This window comes from Alosa alosa, chromosome 2 (genome assembly GCF_017589495.1).
Source record: "Alosa alosa isolate M-15738 ecotype Scorff River chromosome 2, AALO_Geno_1.1, whole genome shotgun sequence".
Lineage (NCBI taxonomy): Eukaryota > Metazoa > Chordata > Actinopteri > Clupeiformes > Clupeidae > Alosa > Alosa alosa.
This window is the reverse complement of record NC_063190.1, coordinates 3,037,874-3,056,539: the sequence shown is the minus strand read 5'-3', so window position 1 is coordinate 3,056,539 and position 18,666 is coordinate 3,037,874. Positions and strand designations below refer to the sequence as shown.

Below are 18,666 nucleotides of genomic sequence, written 5' to 3'. Positions count from 1 at the left end.
CTTGCCACCACTGGCTAGACACTGCAGTCAAAAGGTTAGCGCTTTGGCCGTCACGCCCCCAAGGCAAAATTTCGCTGGCCAAAATTCACGAGGTGTTGTTGTGTGTGGAAACCCACCGTTAGCCTGGCTCCCCCTTCCTGCGTACTTCCGCTCAATTTTCATTTCCCTTCAGTACGTCGTCTGGGTTTGCAGTATATTTGGGGGTTTTCTCTGGCCAATCTTTACCTGTCTAATCAGTGAATAGAGGGAGTGGCTGAGAATGATGACGTTGATAAACAGAAGTAGCAACATCTGCAAACGTCAAAAAATGTTTAGGCGAAGTAGGAAGTAACGTTAGGAATCTCTGATCAATGTGATTGGTAAGGCTGGACCAATGATTTCAGAGTTAGTGCCTGTCGCGATGCAAGTGTTGCAAACGTTTCACAATCGAAAGCCAGACTCTATTCACTTCGAAGAAGTAAAGCTTTCAGTTGGAACCTGATAACCTGAGAAATATGTACCATATATCGGTGCCATTTCTCTGGTACATACAACATATGCACATTATGCCAGTAATGTCCTTACAACTAACACCTCTTTGAGGACACAGCTATAAATACCTCACAAATGGATGTTGTCCAGGCAACTCCTATGTGCAGGCAGAGTATACAAGGCACATCCACGCAAGGCATGCTCTAACATGCTTCACAGAGGCCAAGAGGGACAAAAATGATGTCCAAAAATTATACACCTACATCCTGTGGTAAAAATTTTAAAGCTTTTAGCCAAGGCAGTGCAGCCAGTGTTTATGGTAAGTTGCGACCTTTGGCTTAATGGAAGGCATGATATTCACGGTGACCTTCATATACAGGGAGCCCACTGTCAGTTAAAAGCAGACTGCGATTCAATCACATGACATTACATTACGCCCCTTTAATGCTGTCTAGACCCATTGCCATCCACATGTGAAGGGAAAATGGACATGGAAGCGTACCACATGTGGATCAATGTGGGGATATCTCGCTATGTGTTGAATTTGTTTTTTGCAAATTCGACGTCAAAACCATTCGCATTATTTCACACGCACATTAATCAGTTTATCCTCAAAAAGAAACACTGAGTTTTTTGTGCAGTGCAAGAGCAGGATCGAGGTGGATTATGACAGTCATCCATTACATAAATGTGTGGAGTTAGCGGGTGGTCTAAAGAGGATGAGTTTACACACAGTAAACCTGGCCATGGCCTGCCCATCCTCTGAAGGGTCCTTGCCCCAGTTATTTAATTGTGCAACAGAAAATAGCACGGGTGACTAAAATTACTCAATTTAAGCCTGTAGATTTGTGGCTAATTGATTTATGTGGGCACATGTGCCGACCCTGTATAAAAATAGCTTGCTTCCATGCTACAAGGGGCTGCCACCAGCCATAGGGGAGCCTTCTAGGAAGCCCCCGCCCTCTTTGTCTAATGGCTTAAGAAACCTTTGTTTCACCCAGTCCATTTAATTTGCATTGGTATGTGGATTTCAAGTGGCTATTTCCAGTACGCGTTGAGTGGGCCCCATGTAAATTATTGCAATGGACAAGGTCCTCCTGGATGTCAAACTCTCCATTAAGTATTTACTACTATGTCTTTGCCTAAGTCAACGTGAACACGTTTAAGAAAACCTCTGTTGTGCGATGATGAGAATATACATAATGAAGCAGAGTTGGGTCAAGAATTCAACCCTAATTTGAGGAAGTGTTTTTCTTGAGGGATGTGATTGGTGGCCAATTTTAGAAGAAGGGCACGCCACACTCCAACATGATAGATTTAGCAATGCTCTGTGTTTGAATATCACAGAAATGCACTCAGTATTTCCTGCTATAGATAAATTGACTGTAAAGTGTGAATGTTGCTTCTTTTTTTATCACAGCGTATCTGGCAACGTCGTAGGTGTAGGTGTTACTGTAGAACAGGTTTGAACGCACTCTAACAATCTATCAGCCAAGAAAATAACTGTGACATATGGTATTTTTTCCAAGGCTTCAAGAATATGTCTACTATATCATCCAATCTTTTTGATGTCCATACAGTATGTTTTATCATTGACTCACCAGCAATTGAAGTGGTCTACCATAGAATCAAAGGGGTTTGGGGGTCATCCCTGTATCACGAATAGGAAATGAAGTAGAGTGCATCTGTCAACACTACAACATATGGATGAGACCTAATGCAATAGTAGTGTCAGTGCTGGAAGATAAAGCCTGTAGCATGATGGGGATTGTAGTCATTCACTGTACTGTATGATGTTGGTTAGTGCTCTACGTGAATCATTTTGCAAGTTCTAAGAATGCCTTATTGTTTACATAGCTGCACAGCAGTGCACTCCATTATAATAAAGCACCGTCCACTCCAGTGACCCCAATACAATTCCACCACGAGTCTCTCGCTCGTCTCCCCATCTTTGTTCGTCCCTTCAACTCAATTAAAGTCACCTGTCTGTGATCTCGCCTCTCTCCTCCTCTGACAACTGAGGTGACAACTCTGTGACAGCTATGGTTATTAGTTGCAGGAAAAGGGGTGTCTCCGACCTATAGCACAGTCCAGCTCAATGTTGTCACCAGAGGACAAAGTGACCTGAAGAGTATGTTGATGCTACCTCCACCAGATTGACATTACACCAAATAGACAGGACGTTATCGTAAGAGCTATCATCCATAGATCCTTTCATAAAATATAAAATACTAACTTAGATTATTACTGCAAAGAGTGTGTGTTTCTGTGTGTTTTCCAGTATGGCATAATCATATGCTATGGCAAAAATTTAAAAAAGCAGTAATGTAAAAATGTTAGAAATGGAAAATGGAATCACACAAATATTGTCAGGTTGCCAGGTGGGCATTGTGCATGTCCCATCCACTGATCTGCATCTGGGCAAAGTGACCAGGTCATCCATATTTCATCAATCAGGACAGACAGGCTGCCTTCAGCAGTCCTTCACACCTGCAGACACAATACTCTGGAATACTCCGGATTTATCTGTGTCTCTTAGTCACAATGTGTTTGAGTAGTGGGTGAGAGCTGGAATCTGAGGTGCCCCCCCCACACACACACACACGCTCTGTGAGACACACTTGCGATCTGGAGCACTTGTCTTAAACAGCTCATTAATGAAGCATTACATTTGGCTAAATGGGTGCTTAATTGGACCTCCAGGCAGCATATTAATATGGTAATTTTTTTTTTAATGAAATGACATTCATTCTCATTATTTGTTTTGCCTTTGGTGAAGTGGCGTTATGTTTTAATACATATTAAATAGTGTCACCGCAAGTGATGTGATTGACACATTACACACTAAACTCAAACTGAGAGGAAATTTAGATAGTGATTACTGATTATCAGCCAGCTGGATTCCCCTCGTTAGAGTAAGTGCCCTGGGTGCACTCCTCTGGTCAATTCATGTTACATGCAAAAATGTTATAAATCAATATGTTCCTCCGCTGTTAGCCTGTCTATGATTTCTTTCGCACTGCACCTTGGACTTTTACTCTTCCTGTTTATTATGTGATGGTTGGCCTTTGTTTTCGTTAGTCTGCTTCTGTTAAGTTATGAATCACTTGTGTGTGTGTGTGTATCTGTGTCTGTGTGTGTATCTGTGTTTGTTTTTTTTCTTTCTGGTCCTCTTTCGTTTGTTTCAACTCTTTTGCTTTTGTCTTTCCTTCCCTACCTCTGCGCTCTTTTGTCTTGCATGCTCTAACCTCTGTGCATGGCTGCATGTCGTGTTTGGTGGAGGGCAGCTCCCTATCCCCCGGTACAAAAAGGTAAGGCTTCCAGAATGACCTTTGACCCCCAGCAGACCTCCATACTCCCAACCCCATGACATCCTGGTCCTCCATTTAGCCCTCTAGCCTCTCTCCTAATGTCAGCTGGAGAAACAGCCCTTCCCTGCACCAGAACACAAACCTCCGGTGTTTCTTTAGAGAGGTACAGATTCATATATCTACTGTTTGCCAGCACTGTATTTGTTTTCATGAAGGTAAGTGTACATTGTGAAGCAGGTTGTCTATCTTCAGTCCTTAGTCGTGATGCCGCATCTTTACAGTTTTCAACAGATGGAGGATGACTCCATAACACCACTGTGTCCACAGTTTAACGGACATGTGACTTTTCCTCCTGTGGTTTCTCCGCCCTTGTGTTTGGTTCTTTTCTCCATAGAATCACATCCTTTTTAACTTTAAACATTAACTTTATTTATATGGCGCATTTCATACACAGAAGTCATTTAATGTGCTTTACATAAACATAAAAGCATAAAAGGGCAATAGTCAAAATATAGTTTAAAAACATAAAACACACAAGTTAATAGTACATACAAGCATAAAAGGGTAATAGTTTAAAGTGTTTAAAAAGTAATAATTAAAACACATAAAAAACAACATAGAATGATTAGGCGGGGATCACATTAGCCAGCGGCAAGCATAACGCAACGCTCAGACCATAATAAGTTCTATCTCGTTCCTATGGTAACACAAACGGTTTGCCTTAACTGACAGTTGAATATGCTCGCGTTGCGCTTTGAAAGTTGAACCAATTTCGCCACCGTTGCCACCGTTCCGCTGCCGAACCATAGAGAACAATAGGAAACCTGCCGCTGGCTAATGTGATCCCCGCTTTAAACTAGCCAAGCACTCAGCACTCTATGGAGATTGTTGAAGTAGTCCCAAACTGTGTGTGCACACATGTATTTCCTTTCAGGGGTCAAAATGCCCGACCACAGGGCTCGATAGTCCCCCTTGTGGAGTATTTACACCCAAAATAGTTAACACACAGAGTTTCAGTGAAAACCGTTAGAGCTGTGACTCTTGAGCCGTAAAGAACGAGCCGTTACACTCCTGACTATGCCCGATCTGTCTACTCACAGTAGTGCCACCAGATGCACACATACCAGCCACACTATTTCTCTCTCTTTCTCTCTCTCTCTCTCTCTCTCACACACACACACACTCACAGGCACGAGCACCACCACACGTACACCCAATACTGCACTGTTTTCAACACACACACACAACAATATGTGCACACTGGCACAGTGTTGCATCACTGAATAGCTGGTTGGTAGATTTGTGAAATGATCTTCACAATTTACTCTGGCAGTCCACTGAAGCTTCTCATGTGTAATCTTTTAATAGGTTTATCTGTTCAGCCACAGTGCATAGCAACCTCAGGGTAATCTAATTGATTTGTGTTGTGTTTACGCTTCAGTAATATTAGGTACACAGAACGTGATTTCCACCATTGTTTCCATCTTATCTCCATCATTGTAAACACAACTCTATCTGTATTAGACTGATATAAATTGACAAAGATCTGCATAATTATGTTCATCTGTTCAGGTTGCCTTTTTATATTTAGACCTTTGGTTATGTGAATGTAATCTTATGTGTACATTCTGGAGATAGGACAGTTCTTCTACCACTATACTAAAAACTTTTGTAAACATGAGTTAAAAAATAAACCTACATTGTCACTGGGTTGTTTGGCTAATGACTGTGTGGGAGAGAAGCACATTTGACTGTAATAAGATTTATGAGAAGGTCATGATATGTTTATTCTGAATGTCCCTTGAGGAAATATTTGTATATATTTGTATGCCTGCGTCAAGTGCCATGCACCAATATCTGTGGTGTTTTGGCTTTAGTGAGCTGTCGTGCAGACCCCTTAGAGACCTTTCTCAGACCTCAGATCTCAGACAGCTACACTACACCACTGCCATGTATAAGGACAACAACCAACACCACTGGCAGCTTCTCACATGCCAATGAGATTGACACATGTCAGAGTGAGGCATTTCTCCCACTCACTCTGCAGGGAGGGTGAGATTGCATACAGTTGCTCTGAAGGAGATAAAAGCACAGCAGCCAGAGGTTTAGTTAGCATGTTCTCTCTCTCTCTCTTCTCTCTCTTCTCTCTCTCTGTCTTCCTTGTGCAGTGCATACATACATTCATTGCTAAAGAGATCAGAGCCCTCCTGGGCCCCCATCCCCACCTACGCTGATTAATTTATCATTCACTCCCATCACGCCAGTGGCGGGCAGCCTCCACATAAACAGCCCCATCAATCACCGGGACCATGTGCTCCCCAGCACCCCCTTCCCATCACCTCCACCCCACTGGCTCTGCCTAGCTGCACCTAACCAGCTCAGCCCACCTCCAGCCGTCTCCATGTCTGCTCCAGCTCCCTCTATCTAGCTATCTATCTATCCATCTATCTATCCATCCATCTCTGTCTATCTACCTATCTATCTCCCTCTGTCTATCTATGATCTATCTATCTATCGATAGATCTATTAATGAAACTCTAAATTCAAAGTTGCTTTATTAGCATGACTGTCTGAGTACAGTGTTGCCAAAGCCAGTGTTGACAGCTATCTCTCTCCGCCAGGACTTGAGCCTCCCCATGTTCTGTAGCTCCTGGTTCCATTCGTCTGCCCAGATGAGTGTGCACTCTTTCCACCATTTGCTCCACTCAATCAGTCCTTCATCGTCTCCGGTCCCCATGCGGTTTGAAGTTAAACGCGGTCTGTTTTTGAGCAGCCCTTTCTGCTGAGCCACTTGTGCCGTGTGCGTCTGTGTTAATCAGTGGGCCTCTTTTAGTCCCAGCTGCATGCATCAAGTGGCAGCATGGCACAGAGTGTGATTTTGGGGGGGGGGGCTTCAAGAGTGCTTTCCCCAAATGATGCACGTGTCGTGTGTGCTTTTCAAGACTACTTTCCCCATCATGCTACAAGGGGCGTGTATTAGTGGTCTCCTTGTAAAAACCACATCCTGCTCTCCATTACTGTTCTGAGTCACAGCTGACATGAGAAACACAGATATTGCCATTCCCCCCACCGTGTCCCTTCTGGTTGAAAAGAAGCCCAGTGCCACTGCCTCCGCCTGTGGCACCACCCAGCCCTGCCGGCTCCAGTGAGAGAGAGAGAGAGAGCCTGGATCGGCTCGCTGGAGGCAGGAGCCAGCAGCCACAGCTGTTTGACTGCCTGTGCCGTGATTGCTGCTGCTGCTGCAAACACATAGTGACAGAGCCAGTGCAGTCCGGTGCATCAGAGCCCTGCTGCAGTGCTGCTCTGCTTTTGTTGTTCCATGAATAGATTTGTCACAAAAGTGCGCACACGCAAAATGATGTACTCCTTAAATCTAAGGAGTCTAATCTAACCTATCTGTGTTTTGATATTCCTCTAAAGCTGAAAAATCACCCCCACATTTCATTGTTTCATTGATCTTCTCTCCCCCATGCTCTTATTTGCCAAGTCTTTAGATTGAGTTCATTTCAATTAAAAGTGAAGGTTCAGTAAAATCCTAATTAGGAGAAAATATCTTCTATCTATCCAGGCATTTGGTAGGCTTTAGATGTCTGTCTCACTCTTTCCCACCACCTAACCTGCTGTCTTTGTAAGCAGATGTGGCTTATTTTAGAGATAAAGACCTCGTTAAGTGTTTTCCCTGAGAGGTGAGGAGACACAGGGCTGGTGAGAGAGTAGCAAGAGAGAGAGCTGGAGCCAACCCGCAAACAAAGAGGCAGCCGCCAGTAAATTGGTATGAATGAGTAGGTGTGTGACGCTGGCGAGTGGATACACTGATGCATGGTGCCCATCTGCCTTTCTCTATCCCCACACCCTCCCCTACCACCTCACCCCACCATAATTATGATCAACTGCCTATTCACTAGCAACATGGCAATCACGGACGCTGTGAGGTAGCCCATTCATTGGAGGCACATTTGCAGGGCATCTCAGAGTGAGGGGGTGGGGGGGGGATCAGAGCTGCCCTCTTCCTCAGGAGGTCACACCTGAACCCTGCTGCAATCATCGGACAGCAAAGACTTCTCCCGGGGGAAAGAAAGGCCTAGCCACAGCCTAGCTTCAACAAAAGGCCTGCCTCCCACTTAGAGAAATCTCCTTATGTTTTGTGCCACTGATTATGTAGCGTACTTGTCAGGAATATCATGCAGTGACGATGACAGTGACAGTCAGAAACGAGATGTCTGTCAGCGGTGGTGGTCGTTTAGAACAAGACAGCTCTTCTTCTCTGTGGGCATTCTGCATTTGAGAAAAAGACATCAGTTGACACCTTTCTTCTTTTTAAAGCTCTTTTTCTCCCTCAGATCTGCTGGTCAGACATCCCTTTCATGGCCAGGTGAGGTCAGAGAGTGCCTATTGCCAGTAGGGCTTTGATAAAGCTTTTGCTTGGGCCCGAGCTCAAGCTCTCCAGCAAGACCAGCAGCAGGCTGCGGCATCTCAGTATCAGAGCTCCAAATCTCCCGGGCCGCCTCTTTTCATCTATTGATCCTCAGCTATAGACGGCCGGCACAGAAGCGCCGCCGCAGGCTCATATGTCACCACGGGTGGCCCGAACCTTCAGCAAAGTGCTTCACTCAGTAAAAGCCTTCGTAAACACTTCTCAATACATCACGCTCACCACCTCCCCCCTACCCCCACCCCCTTTCAAAACGCTGGTGTTTATGGTGCTCGTCCACACGTCAAGGCGAAAGGATTTGTAACATATTGGGATTTGTGGCGCTCTAACGCTGTGAGGTTGCCAGCATAATGAGGAAGAACAGGATGTGAGTGTTTCTCAGATGTATGTGTTTTTCGTGGATAGCTCAATCAATCCATGGGTGGTCATGCAGGAATTAACCTCAGAGAGGTTAGCACATCTATCGGCACTCTCTCAAAACACACACACAAACATACACACACACACATACACCCACACATACACCCCCAGACGAGAACGCACCCAGCTGACTGAATCTGTAGATGTGTGAAAGCAGCTTTGTAGAGGAGATGAGAAGACTGCGTTTGTTGTTTGGTGTGCCTGTGCAGGAGAGAGAGGAGGGGGGGAGAGCTCTCTGTGTTCCCGCTGTAATGGAGAGCCAAGCAGGACAAATGACTGGCTAGCGCCGGTGGACATAAAAGAGATGAACCTGCATGTCTCTCTTCTCCTCTTCCCTAATTTGCTTTAGTGTTTTTTTTCTGTGTAATGCACATTGGCCTTTGTCCCACCATCACTGCTACATGGCACATAGGGTTTGTTTTCTTTATCTGTAATCTGTACAGAGGAGGTGAGTCAAGTGGCACGTCCAGAGGCCCACTGCGTCTGCTTTGGCGCTCAGCTCAAGTAATGGGGAAAACCCCAGAAAAGCAGAAAATCTCTCGTTGCGATTGTTGTGCTGATAATCAAAGTCTTGGGGTTACAGTGGAATACGTTTGTCCCATTCATGGATGAACAGTGGTGCAAGGATGCCTTTAACTCAAGTCAACCACCACTGGTTAAATGATCAAGCATGTTCCTCACATACCTTGTGTTAGACGAACTCACCAGATGTTCAGTGCCAATAGTAATATTAGGTCAGTTTGAAGGTACACCTAGTGTAATGTGCTGAGTGCTCAGATAGATGGATTGTTTGCAGTTCTGCAGTTCTCCATGTCTGTACAAGTGTTATATAGCACACAAAATCCAGATATGAAATGAGTAGGAGTAAAATGCAGTGCTTGAAGTAGGTCCAAATCTTTCTTTCTTTTGCAGGATTAAAGCAAGCCTTTTTTACCTTGAAAAGAAAATGTTGAGTCATTCCTGTATTTTAAATCAACGATGCAGTCAAAACACTCCCCCTGGGTTATTGATTACTGCTAGCAAGGCTTTCCTTCCAAAAAAAGGAAGGAAATTGCAATTCAACATCTCAAAAATCATTTTGACATCCATCCTCAGAGACGGAACAATATCTGTCATTGCAGTCCAATAGATGACACAAATGTATTCAAATCAATATACATCTTCAATGCACTAACATTTAAATCATTGCATTACAATGCTCTTCCTTGGAATCATTTGTTTAGAATTGATTGATCACACTTAAATATATACAAGATTGGCAACAGTTTGATGAATACTGCTGGAGAAGAAAGTTTATAACTGTTAATGAAACAACAGCCAACTACACCTGGTACACATTTAGTCTCTCTGGAAAACTTAGCCTCTAATCTTTAAATAGATCATTATTATCATGTTCGCAGATATCACTGAGACTGAGGGCATTTCCTGTTAGTTAGCTGTAATGGCCATTAAACATTACCCATCATCTTTGCCTCAAAGTCTTCGCCATGTACTGTATGTCAGTGTTTCCAGCTTACTGCACAGTTGTTATTCAGCTCTCACATGTTATGGTCTAACCTGCATTTATGAAAAGGAGCCAATTTTGTGCCTTTGTTGTTTTTGTTGTTGTTTGTCTTTTCTTTATTTTTGTTTTTCTTCTTTATTTGAAAAGTAATTGCTTGTATGTTCCTTTTGAAATGTAGTCAATTACATGGTAAAAGAAAAGTTTGTGGCTTTTGGCTTTTTCCCTCAAAGCTTCCCCTTGTCTCAAACACGTTGATGGATGAGCAAGCGTTTACAGAGAAGGGCCCTCACGCAGTGGAACGGGCAGAAGTGAAAGTGGACAGCTTAAATTGGATCGCGAGTCCTACAATGATTCTTTGGGGATTGAACTTCCTCCATAAAGACAAAGTCTCTTTCTTCTCTTCTCCACAGGGACTCAAACCAATGGATCACAATGGGCTCTCTGATCCCTATGTGAAGCTGCACCTGCTGCCTGGAGCTAGTAAGGTATGTACAGCCTGTGTCTGTACCTCTGTGTCTTTTAAGTGTAAGAGAGAAAACCTGCAGAAGTCAAAACAACACAATGGACAAAGGAGTTGCAAAAATAAATGATAGTGGCAGTGATGAAGTCTGTTACACTCCTGGTTGTAGTGCCCTGTTCTGAACTCTGTTCTGAGATTCACAGTTCTCACCTCATCTGAGAAATCTGAGAACATTTCTGATGTTTATTGCTTCACCCATTTGCACTCAATCCAGTCTGAACTGATGTATGAGTTGATGTCGCCCATGGTCCATTTGCTTCTGAATGAGAAACAGGACACCTTATTTTAAAAACAAAACAAAAGACTCGCATTTCAAGCTGACAACGTCTGTCAAGGGTCGAGGAAGCTTTAAATCAAAGCCAGGCGTCATGTGCACCCATCCAGAAGCTTGTCTTTCTTGTCACTGATCATATTCCGCCCCTCAAATTAATGTCCTTTCCCTTATCATAATTAACCTGTTCTTTGTGTGTTGTGTGTGTGTGTGTGTGGCAAAAGCCCACTTCTTGTCCTGCCAACAATCCACTTAGACGTCAGCAACACAAGCCGTCTAGTACAGCCCGTTTCAAACTGTACAAACTAGATGACCTACAGTAAGAGTGGCCTCTCCTTCAGACAGTGATTAGGTAATTGATGGGGTGTGGATGTCGGCATACGGAGGCTTTGTGTGAGGATGTTTCCGAGCGCTCCACATTGACGTGGCAGCGAGTGGCGGCGGGCCACAGATGTGGCTCATCCAGGCTTTAATTACTGACTTGAGTGTTTTTGTTGGTGGGGATCAATTGCTGTGGCCACCTGCCAAGTGAAGCCCAGTTCTGATTCAAGGACACAATGTGTCTGTTTTAATATTGCTTGGTGTCAATTCAGTACACACACACAGTATGGCTAATTGGGTTTCAAAATTGGTTAATTTGGTTCATGTGTATTCATGATCTAAGTCTTGCCTACGCTTAATGTTCTGTACTTGTAGTTTTAATGACCACAAACGGATATAACAGGTGTATAGACCAGGAGTTATTCCAGTAAAATAACAGGCTTTGGTTTTTGCTTGGTGATCACCATATTTAATCCTCAGCGTTTGCCATCTAATTTTATTCCCAGTTTGACTTAAATGGCTCCATTGTTTGACTTAATTGCAATCTGGGGTTCCAATTGTAATTATGTGTAAAAATAAACAACAACATGTTTACCCTGTTTTCCGACCCATTCTGAGCCTGGGTCCTGAAGAGAGTCGAAGACAGACAACAAGAGCAGGCTGCTGGGCGAGAGTGACAGGTTAACTGGCTCGGTCGTGTGCATCACTGACAGTCTCCTTCCCTAAGCTGAGTCTGACATGGTATCCTAACTGCATCCGAGCGAGCGACTGTCATGTAGCATTGAATGCTCTCTGTCCACACTGAATCCGTTAAATATGCCGTTCTGTTGCGTTACATCAGAAAGAAAATAGAGACGGGCATCCAACAAAGGTTCTGCTCAAAACATCCCATTGCATCGTGTTGCACAACACTGCTTTGCATCCTTTGAAAACAGTGTCATTAAAATGTTTTTTTTTTTGCTAACGCTCGCTCGCATTGCGTGTAGTTGGGATTTAGTGTAAGAGGACTGATTGACAGTTGCTCTGTAAATATGTTGGCGTCCCTGTGTGCTCCGCTGTATCTCCCCTCGGTCTCTCTTATCTCCACAGGCCAACAAGCTCCGGACCAAGACCCTCCGCAACACCCTCAACCCTGTTTGGAGTGAGACCTTGACCTACTATGGCATTACTGATGAGGACATGGTCCGCAAAACACTCAGGTGCGTGTTCGTCATGCTGGATATGGATAGTATTTTACGCTAAGTAACACTGTTGTGAGATTGTGATTTTTTTTTTTCCATTTAGAATTAAGTGACAATCTGACAAAAGGCTTGTTAAGCAATGAAATGGAGGTCGAATCATATGTGCTGTTTTGTGATAGCACCACATAAAAAAATAGCTCTCCATAGACAAAAAAGAACAAAGACAAAAATAAATCAGTCTTGTCACTCTTTTTTATTTTGTGTTTCATGCATTTCCTTGCTAATCTGCTCTGAATGAGTTGAGTGGGAGATTTTGTGCACGCTTGCGGGTCCTTGTCACTGATACATGGGAATGGAGGCTAATGCCCTCGTCTTTGGTCTAATCTTTATTGCCCCTCTCGGACCTGTTTATTTTTAATCACCTGGCAGGGTGATTAAACAGCCAGGGATTTAGTCCATGTGACTCAGCAAGCACATCGTGGAAGGGGGACCTCTGCAGCACAGGTTGGCGAGAAATAATTCTGCTCACATCCGCGTCACGTAATCAAACACTACAACTAGTGGTGTGTCTAACAGCTAAAGGCTCCAACACACACATGTTGTGTGTGCTATTGTACACAGTCCCCTAAAGCTGCCATCCTATTTCTTTCTTTAAACATATTGCACAAGGTATTAAACTGGGCACAAGCTCATATGGCTACAGGCAGTAATTCTTCAGTAATGAAAGCTACAGCCATTGTTCTTGTATTTTATAATGATTTATGCTCGCGTTTAGTGAAGGTCAATAATGGCCCTCAGGAAATCTGTCTTCCTACTCACTGACATTATTGATTACAGTTTCCTTTGCCTCGCCAGGATGCACCCTCTAAATTTGTAAATTAATAACATTGAATGTGGTTAGATGGCATTTTACTTTTTCATGTTTTTCATTCATCGATGGCCTGGATTGGGGATGGGTGCCATTTGTCTATCATTTGGGCAGTTCAACCCCTGTTTCATTACCTCTGCTGCTCCCACGCTGTGCCCTTGCATGCCGGTGAATCGACCCAACTCATCCATTTCAAGACTCATTGTTGAGACTATTTATTATGGTGCCAGAGAATGGAGCAGTCCTCAGTGAGGCTCAGCACACTCCCTCTGTAATCATAACTGATGAAGGCGGCCATGGTGCATTGACTTACTCATTGACTTGCCATGACTGACAGCAGAAAAGGCTCCATCCAGAGGTGGGGGGCATACACTAACTTACATCCTTACACTTTTCCCATGCTACTCCGTGGTGTTCCCTTTGTTAGTCATCGCTGCTTAGCCACACTCCCACGGACACTGTAATTGGTGTAGTTTGTGTAGTCATTGAGTGCATATGCTGTGTTATTACGTTCATTTATATTTGTTGTGGTAATCATGTTGCATGCCCATTTTGTGTGGTTTTGCACTGACTTCCTTGTAGTTTTTGTGGTCTTGTAAGGCAAATGTAGTTGTTTGTTAATTATCTGCAGGACATTGCAGGTGGGAATATTATTTCATCCAACATTATACATCAGTTCAATTCTGACATTAAACATTCTGTAGCATAGCACATAGTATACACTGAAGATGATAGACCTACAATATATTGAACTTTAATATGGTTAGTATAGGCAAGATAAGCCTGTTTGTGATGAGAAATACAACAGTAAGTAATCAGCACTACTCAAAATATATCTTTATGCTGTACTTGTCATTACACATGATAATCATTTAGCAATATAATGATATTACTCTCATTTGAGAAAATACAATTTCAATGTCATACCTTCTAATATAGCTCATAGGACTGAGGCAACTAAATTGCAAAGGGTAGGGTTAATGGAACAAGTACGCCTGAGTGAAGTTGCTAATAAAATGCCATTTCAGTAGCCTATTATTACCAAGTTATTGTGAAACATGAACCACTCAAGTCTCTCAAGCTATTTGAGTCAAGCGTGCTCACACCAATGTGCATTCTGATAAAGGAAAAGAAGCAGTTGCACTTACTTGCCTGTTAGCAGTAAAGATAATGCCAAAGCATAAATAGCTCACAGCAGATCATGCATGGTCAAAAAAGCAGAAACAGTATAAACTCTGAGAACAGTATGATAATTTTATCACACCCCTCAGTTTGTCAAATCATCATGTTAAAATAATTTGCAGCTCAACTTTTTTTTTAATATTCTTCAGCAGCACAATACTTTAACTATAACATATAGTGGATAGAGCTATTATGGCGAATGTCTGCCAAAATAATTAATATCAATATTGACTCTATATAGATAAACGATATTTACCCAAACACCCATGAACATTACATAACTGTCCTTATCCATTTTTTTGTTGTTATTCTATAGATAGTTGTAGGTGAGCTGTCATGTAGATCTCCGAGGGGCTGTGTAGATGTGTCTGGTGTTTCAGTGCACCAGGCAACAACAGCAGAGGAGAGGAAGGTGTATATTTCTTGTGTATTTTCATTTCTACCGCTCAAAGTGATAAAAGCTGTGTTGCTTGTGTTAAAGGTCTCAGTGCCTCCGGTGAAATATAATTGAAACTCTAAATCGCCATTACAGGATTGTTGGAAGTGTGACAGCCCAACCAAAGGTGTGTGTGTGTGTGTGTGTGTGTGTGTGTGTGTGTGTGTGTGTGTGTGTGTGTGTGTGTGTGTGTGTGTGTGTGTGTGTGCATGTGTGGTGTGTTGTGTATGTGTTTGTGTGTGTGTGTGTGTGTGTGTGTGTGTGTGTGTGTGTGTGTGTGTCTGTGTGAATGCAGTTTGCTGATTATTAGGACCCACCTGATGATTCATTTGGAATTTGCACCAGAGCTTCTTCAGGCTGCCAGTTTCCATGGAAACAAAACTCTCCCTTGTAGGCCTCGCCTTCAGGGGCCATTCTTGTCCTTCATGTAAATAAAAACATAACAAGAAATAAATACATGTTCTGAAGGAAAATCTAACTGTGGAAAACCACCTTTCAGTCTAAGAAAAGACCTTGATATTGATTTATTTTGTGGATAACAGACTGCTGGAAGCGAGACAAACAGACACTGACAAATTGGGTTTGCTAGTGAAAAAAACTGATCTGGCCATCATAGTCTGGTCTGTTCATTTTGAATTGTCACCACCTCTCAATGCCTCTCAATCCATAGGTGAGACTAAAGTAGACTTAAAAACAAATGCTGTAGCATAAATGGTCTGATTTGAAGCACTTTTTAAAACATTAAAATCCATGTGTACAAGTCATAATTGCACAATTGGACATTGTTTCGCACAGATTCACCTCCAGATCCATCACCAAAACAAACTGAAAGCTTTGCACTGAAAAAAGATGCCACAAGATGATGTTGCCCCAATTATGAATTTATCTTTACTGTCAACACTGAAGCAAGCTGTAGCCTTAAGTATTGATTCTTCTGCCATCAGCTAGTGGTCACAGTGGTTTCACCTCTTGTACAGCTGGAGCTGGACTGAGCAACAGAACTGTGTTAGAAGACAGCTGACAACCTGAGGCGTGAAGGAGTGGGAAAATAGACCCAAGTGATCTCAAAGGCTCAGCGAATTCTATTTGTTAATGTCTTGTCAAGATGTGAAAGAGGGGGCTTTTGCATTATTAAAAGAAAGTCTCAGCCTATAGCAAGCCGAGTGAGGCCAGGAGTTCTAGTTCCTATTCATTCAGGACTGAAAAGAAAAGTAAGAGAACCTTTCAATCGTACGGCACGTGTTCGAATCCAAGGTGTGCTCTGCTCGGCCATGGCATTTTGTTGCAAAGGCGAGCTCGCATTCAATAGTAGTCCGCTTTGGCTACTCTACTTTCAGTGCAGTCTTTATTGTAAGCATGTTGTGTTTTTTAGAGCGTCATTTTTCACATTTGTTTGAGAGTGACCAGAGGAGGCCTAGTAAGTATGCCCAAGAGACTGACCTCTCAAGGCCAATTAGATGAGGGTGGCTCTGTATTTCCTAATTAGCTTGCTCTCTGCATGCGTGTTTAAGGTTAGAATGTTTACCCTTGACCCACAGCTCAACATTTGTTGTTATTATTGTTTTGAGAACTAGCCAAATCTCTTCTCTACTTAAATTTACTTTCACAGTTGCACTGTTTTGATTATTTAAATAAACCACCCCTGTTGAATTTTACAAACGAGTTAAATGTTTTAGAACATAGGAGAATCTCTCTTTTGCCCCTCACTGCAAATTAACTCCAAAAAATGTAGCAGCAAGCAATTCAAGAGGAGGAATCAGTGCAATCAGTGTTGAGCAAAGTACGCTGAGCCTCATTTGAATTTGTTTTTCCAGCCAGGCCTGTCAGGGTACATGGACTGCATTGTGAAATTGTCATGTTGTTCAGCTCTGTACCGTAGAGGGACTTGTCCAACCTGTCACATTGGCCTGCCTCATTCGGGCCAGTCAGGAGCTCAGAACATATCTGATTGAGTTTGGTGAAGGGGACATACATCAAGCCGTTTCCCTGGTAGTGCTCATTCCGACTTTTTTCACAATCTCAGCAAATGGTGTGGTGGGCTTAGTACTGATGTGTAAGCAGTATTAAATCTTTGAACACTTATTTGATCATTTTCTTTAATATTAGCAACAGAAGGTCTGCAGTCTAAAGCACACACACACACACACACACACACACACACACACACATACACACACACAAACACATTCACATACAAATGCCTTGGGCGACAATCCCATCCACAAGAAAAGGTGCTGTACAGAGCAATTCATCAGCATCCATTCAGTTGTCTTTATTGGGAAGGCTTGCACTGCACCGCAGCCTCCATTTCACAGAAAACCTCTCAGACCACTAGCACACCACATTGTGGGTCCCAGGGATCAGATATCCTGTTTGATGTATTGAAAAAAGCCATTTCTGTCTCATTCTTTCTTACATGTTCTCTCTCCCTCTACACACACACACACACACACACACACACACACACACACACACACACACACACACATCGTCTAAGAGTTAACTATGAATAACAATGAGACAGGAAATATGCCACTGACCTTGACATGACAACACTGTGTACGCATGTATTTTTCCTCTATCAGACTGGCCTGAGAAGTTATGTGATAATGCATATTGGTTTGGCTGGGGGCCAGAGAGGGAATATATTGGAGCGGAGGGGGTGGGTGATTGAGGCCATAATGTTGTTTGTCCGATGGAGACAGGAACGGCTGGTAGGGATTCACAGCTGAGGCTTCTTCTTGCTTGGCCAGCCAGAGACACTGTCAGTAATACAGTTGTGAGTGAGAGGGATGGGGGAGACTGTGGGAGGAGAGGAGAGAGGGATGTAGGAGATAGGGGGAGGAGAGAGGGATGGGAGAGACTGGGGGAGGAGAGGAGAGAGGGATGTAGGAGATAGGGGGAGGAGAGAGAGATGGGAGAGACTGGGGAGGAGAGGAGAGAGAGATGAAGGATGAGGGGAGAGAGGGATGGTGATGGGTGGCCACCCCAGGCCTGGCTGATGAGGTGACTCGCCCCTTCAGAGTGAGAGAATGACGTTGGTTAAATAGAGGCACTGACCATACATGTCCCCTCTCTTTTTTTATATAGGTTTGGTCAGAAAGATAAGATAGGTCAGTAAGTGCATCTTTTGCTGCCAGCAGGTTCCGTAATGAACACCCTTTTCATGTACCGGTAGTGTGGACATAAATGCATAGATAACTGAACTCTATTTGAAATGACGGAACTATTTGACCCCCTAATTTAATTTAAATAGCATTTAAAAATCACTAGCATTAGTAGGATTCAGGTATTTAATTTTTTTAGAATACACTATACTTGTTGTTAAGTCAGTGCCTGACTTCCAAACCATGTTTACAGAGATCGCGTGAAGATGATAAAGCTCTGGAAGCTCTGTCCCATCGATGTGCTCTTTGCCATCTTTGTCAGCTGACAACATAAACATGTCTTTCACAGATAAGAAAGCAAGGAAGACATGAGAGCATTTTGGCGTGGGATTGGATTCTTTTCTCAATGTTATTTGCATAACGTGTGTTTCTTTATGCATTTTAGAAATGGAAACATCCAAAACCACCATGTTATATTGTGCCCATCCAGAATGCAATATGGCAGGGATTCCCAAACTGTGGTACGCGAGCTGCCACTAGGGGGTACGCGAGATGAAAAGGGCAATGGCGGAAAGGAGTTAAAAATGATTAATGAATTAATAATGTAATTAATTCATAAATAATACATACTTTTGAATCGGG

At 43.1% G+C, this 18,666-nt stretch overlaps 1 protein-coding gene across 2 annotated transcripts in view; it reads left to right on the top strand.

Annotated features, from left to right (window-relative positions):
• Nucleotides 1–18,666, top strand: part of doc2b (double C2-like domains, beta) — a 65,115-nt gene that overhangs the window by 30,278 nt on the left and 16,171 nt on the right. Inside the window, exons 3-5 of one of the 2 annotated variants that reach the window (XM_048234465.1) lie at nt 3,759–3,782; nt 10,549–10,623; nt 12,340–12,449. In XM_048234465.1, the coding sequence (XP_048090422.1) occupies nt 3,759–3,782; nt 10,549–10,623; nt 12,340–12,449 (209 nt within the window). The remainder of the gene's footprint in view (nt 1–3,758; nt 3,783–10,548; nt 10,624–12,339; nt 12,450–18,666) is intronic. The other variant, XM_048234474.1, reaches the window with a different exon arrangement.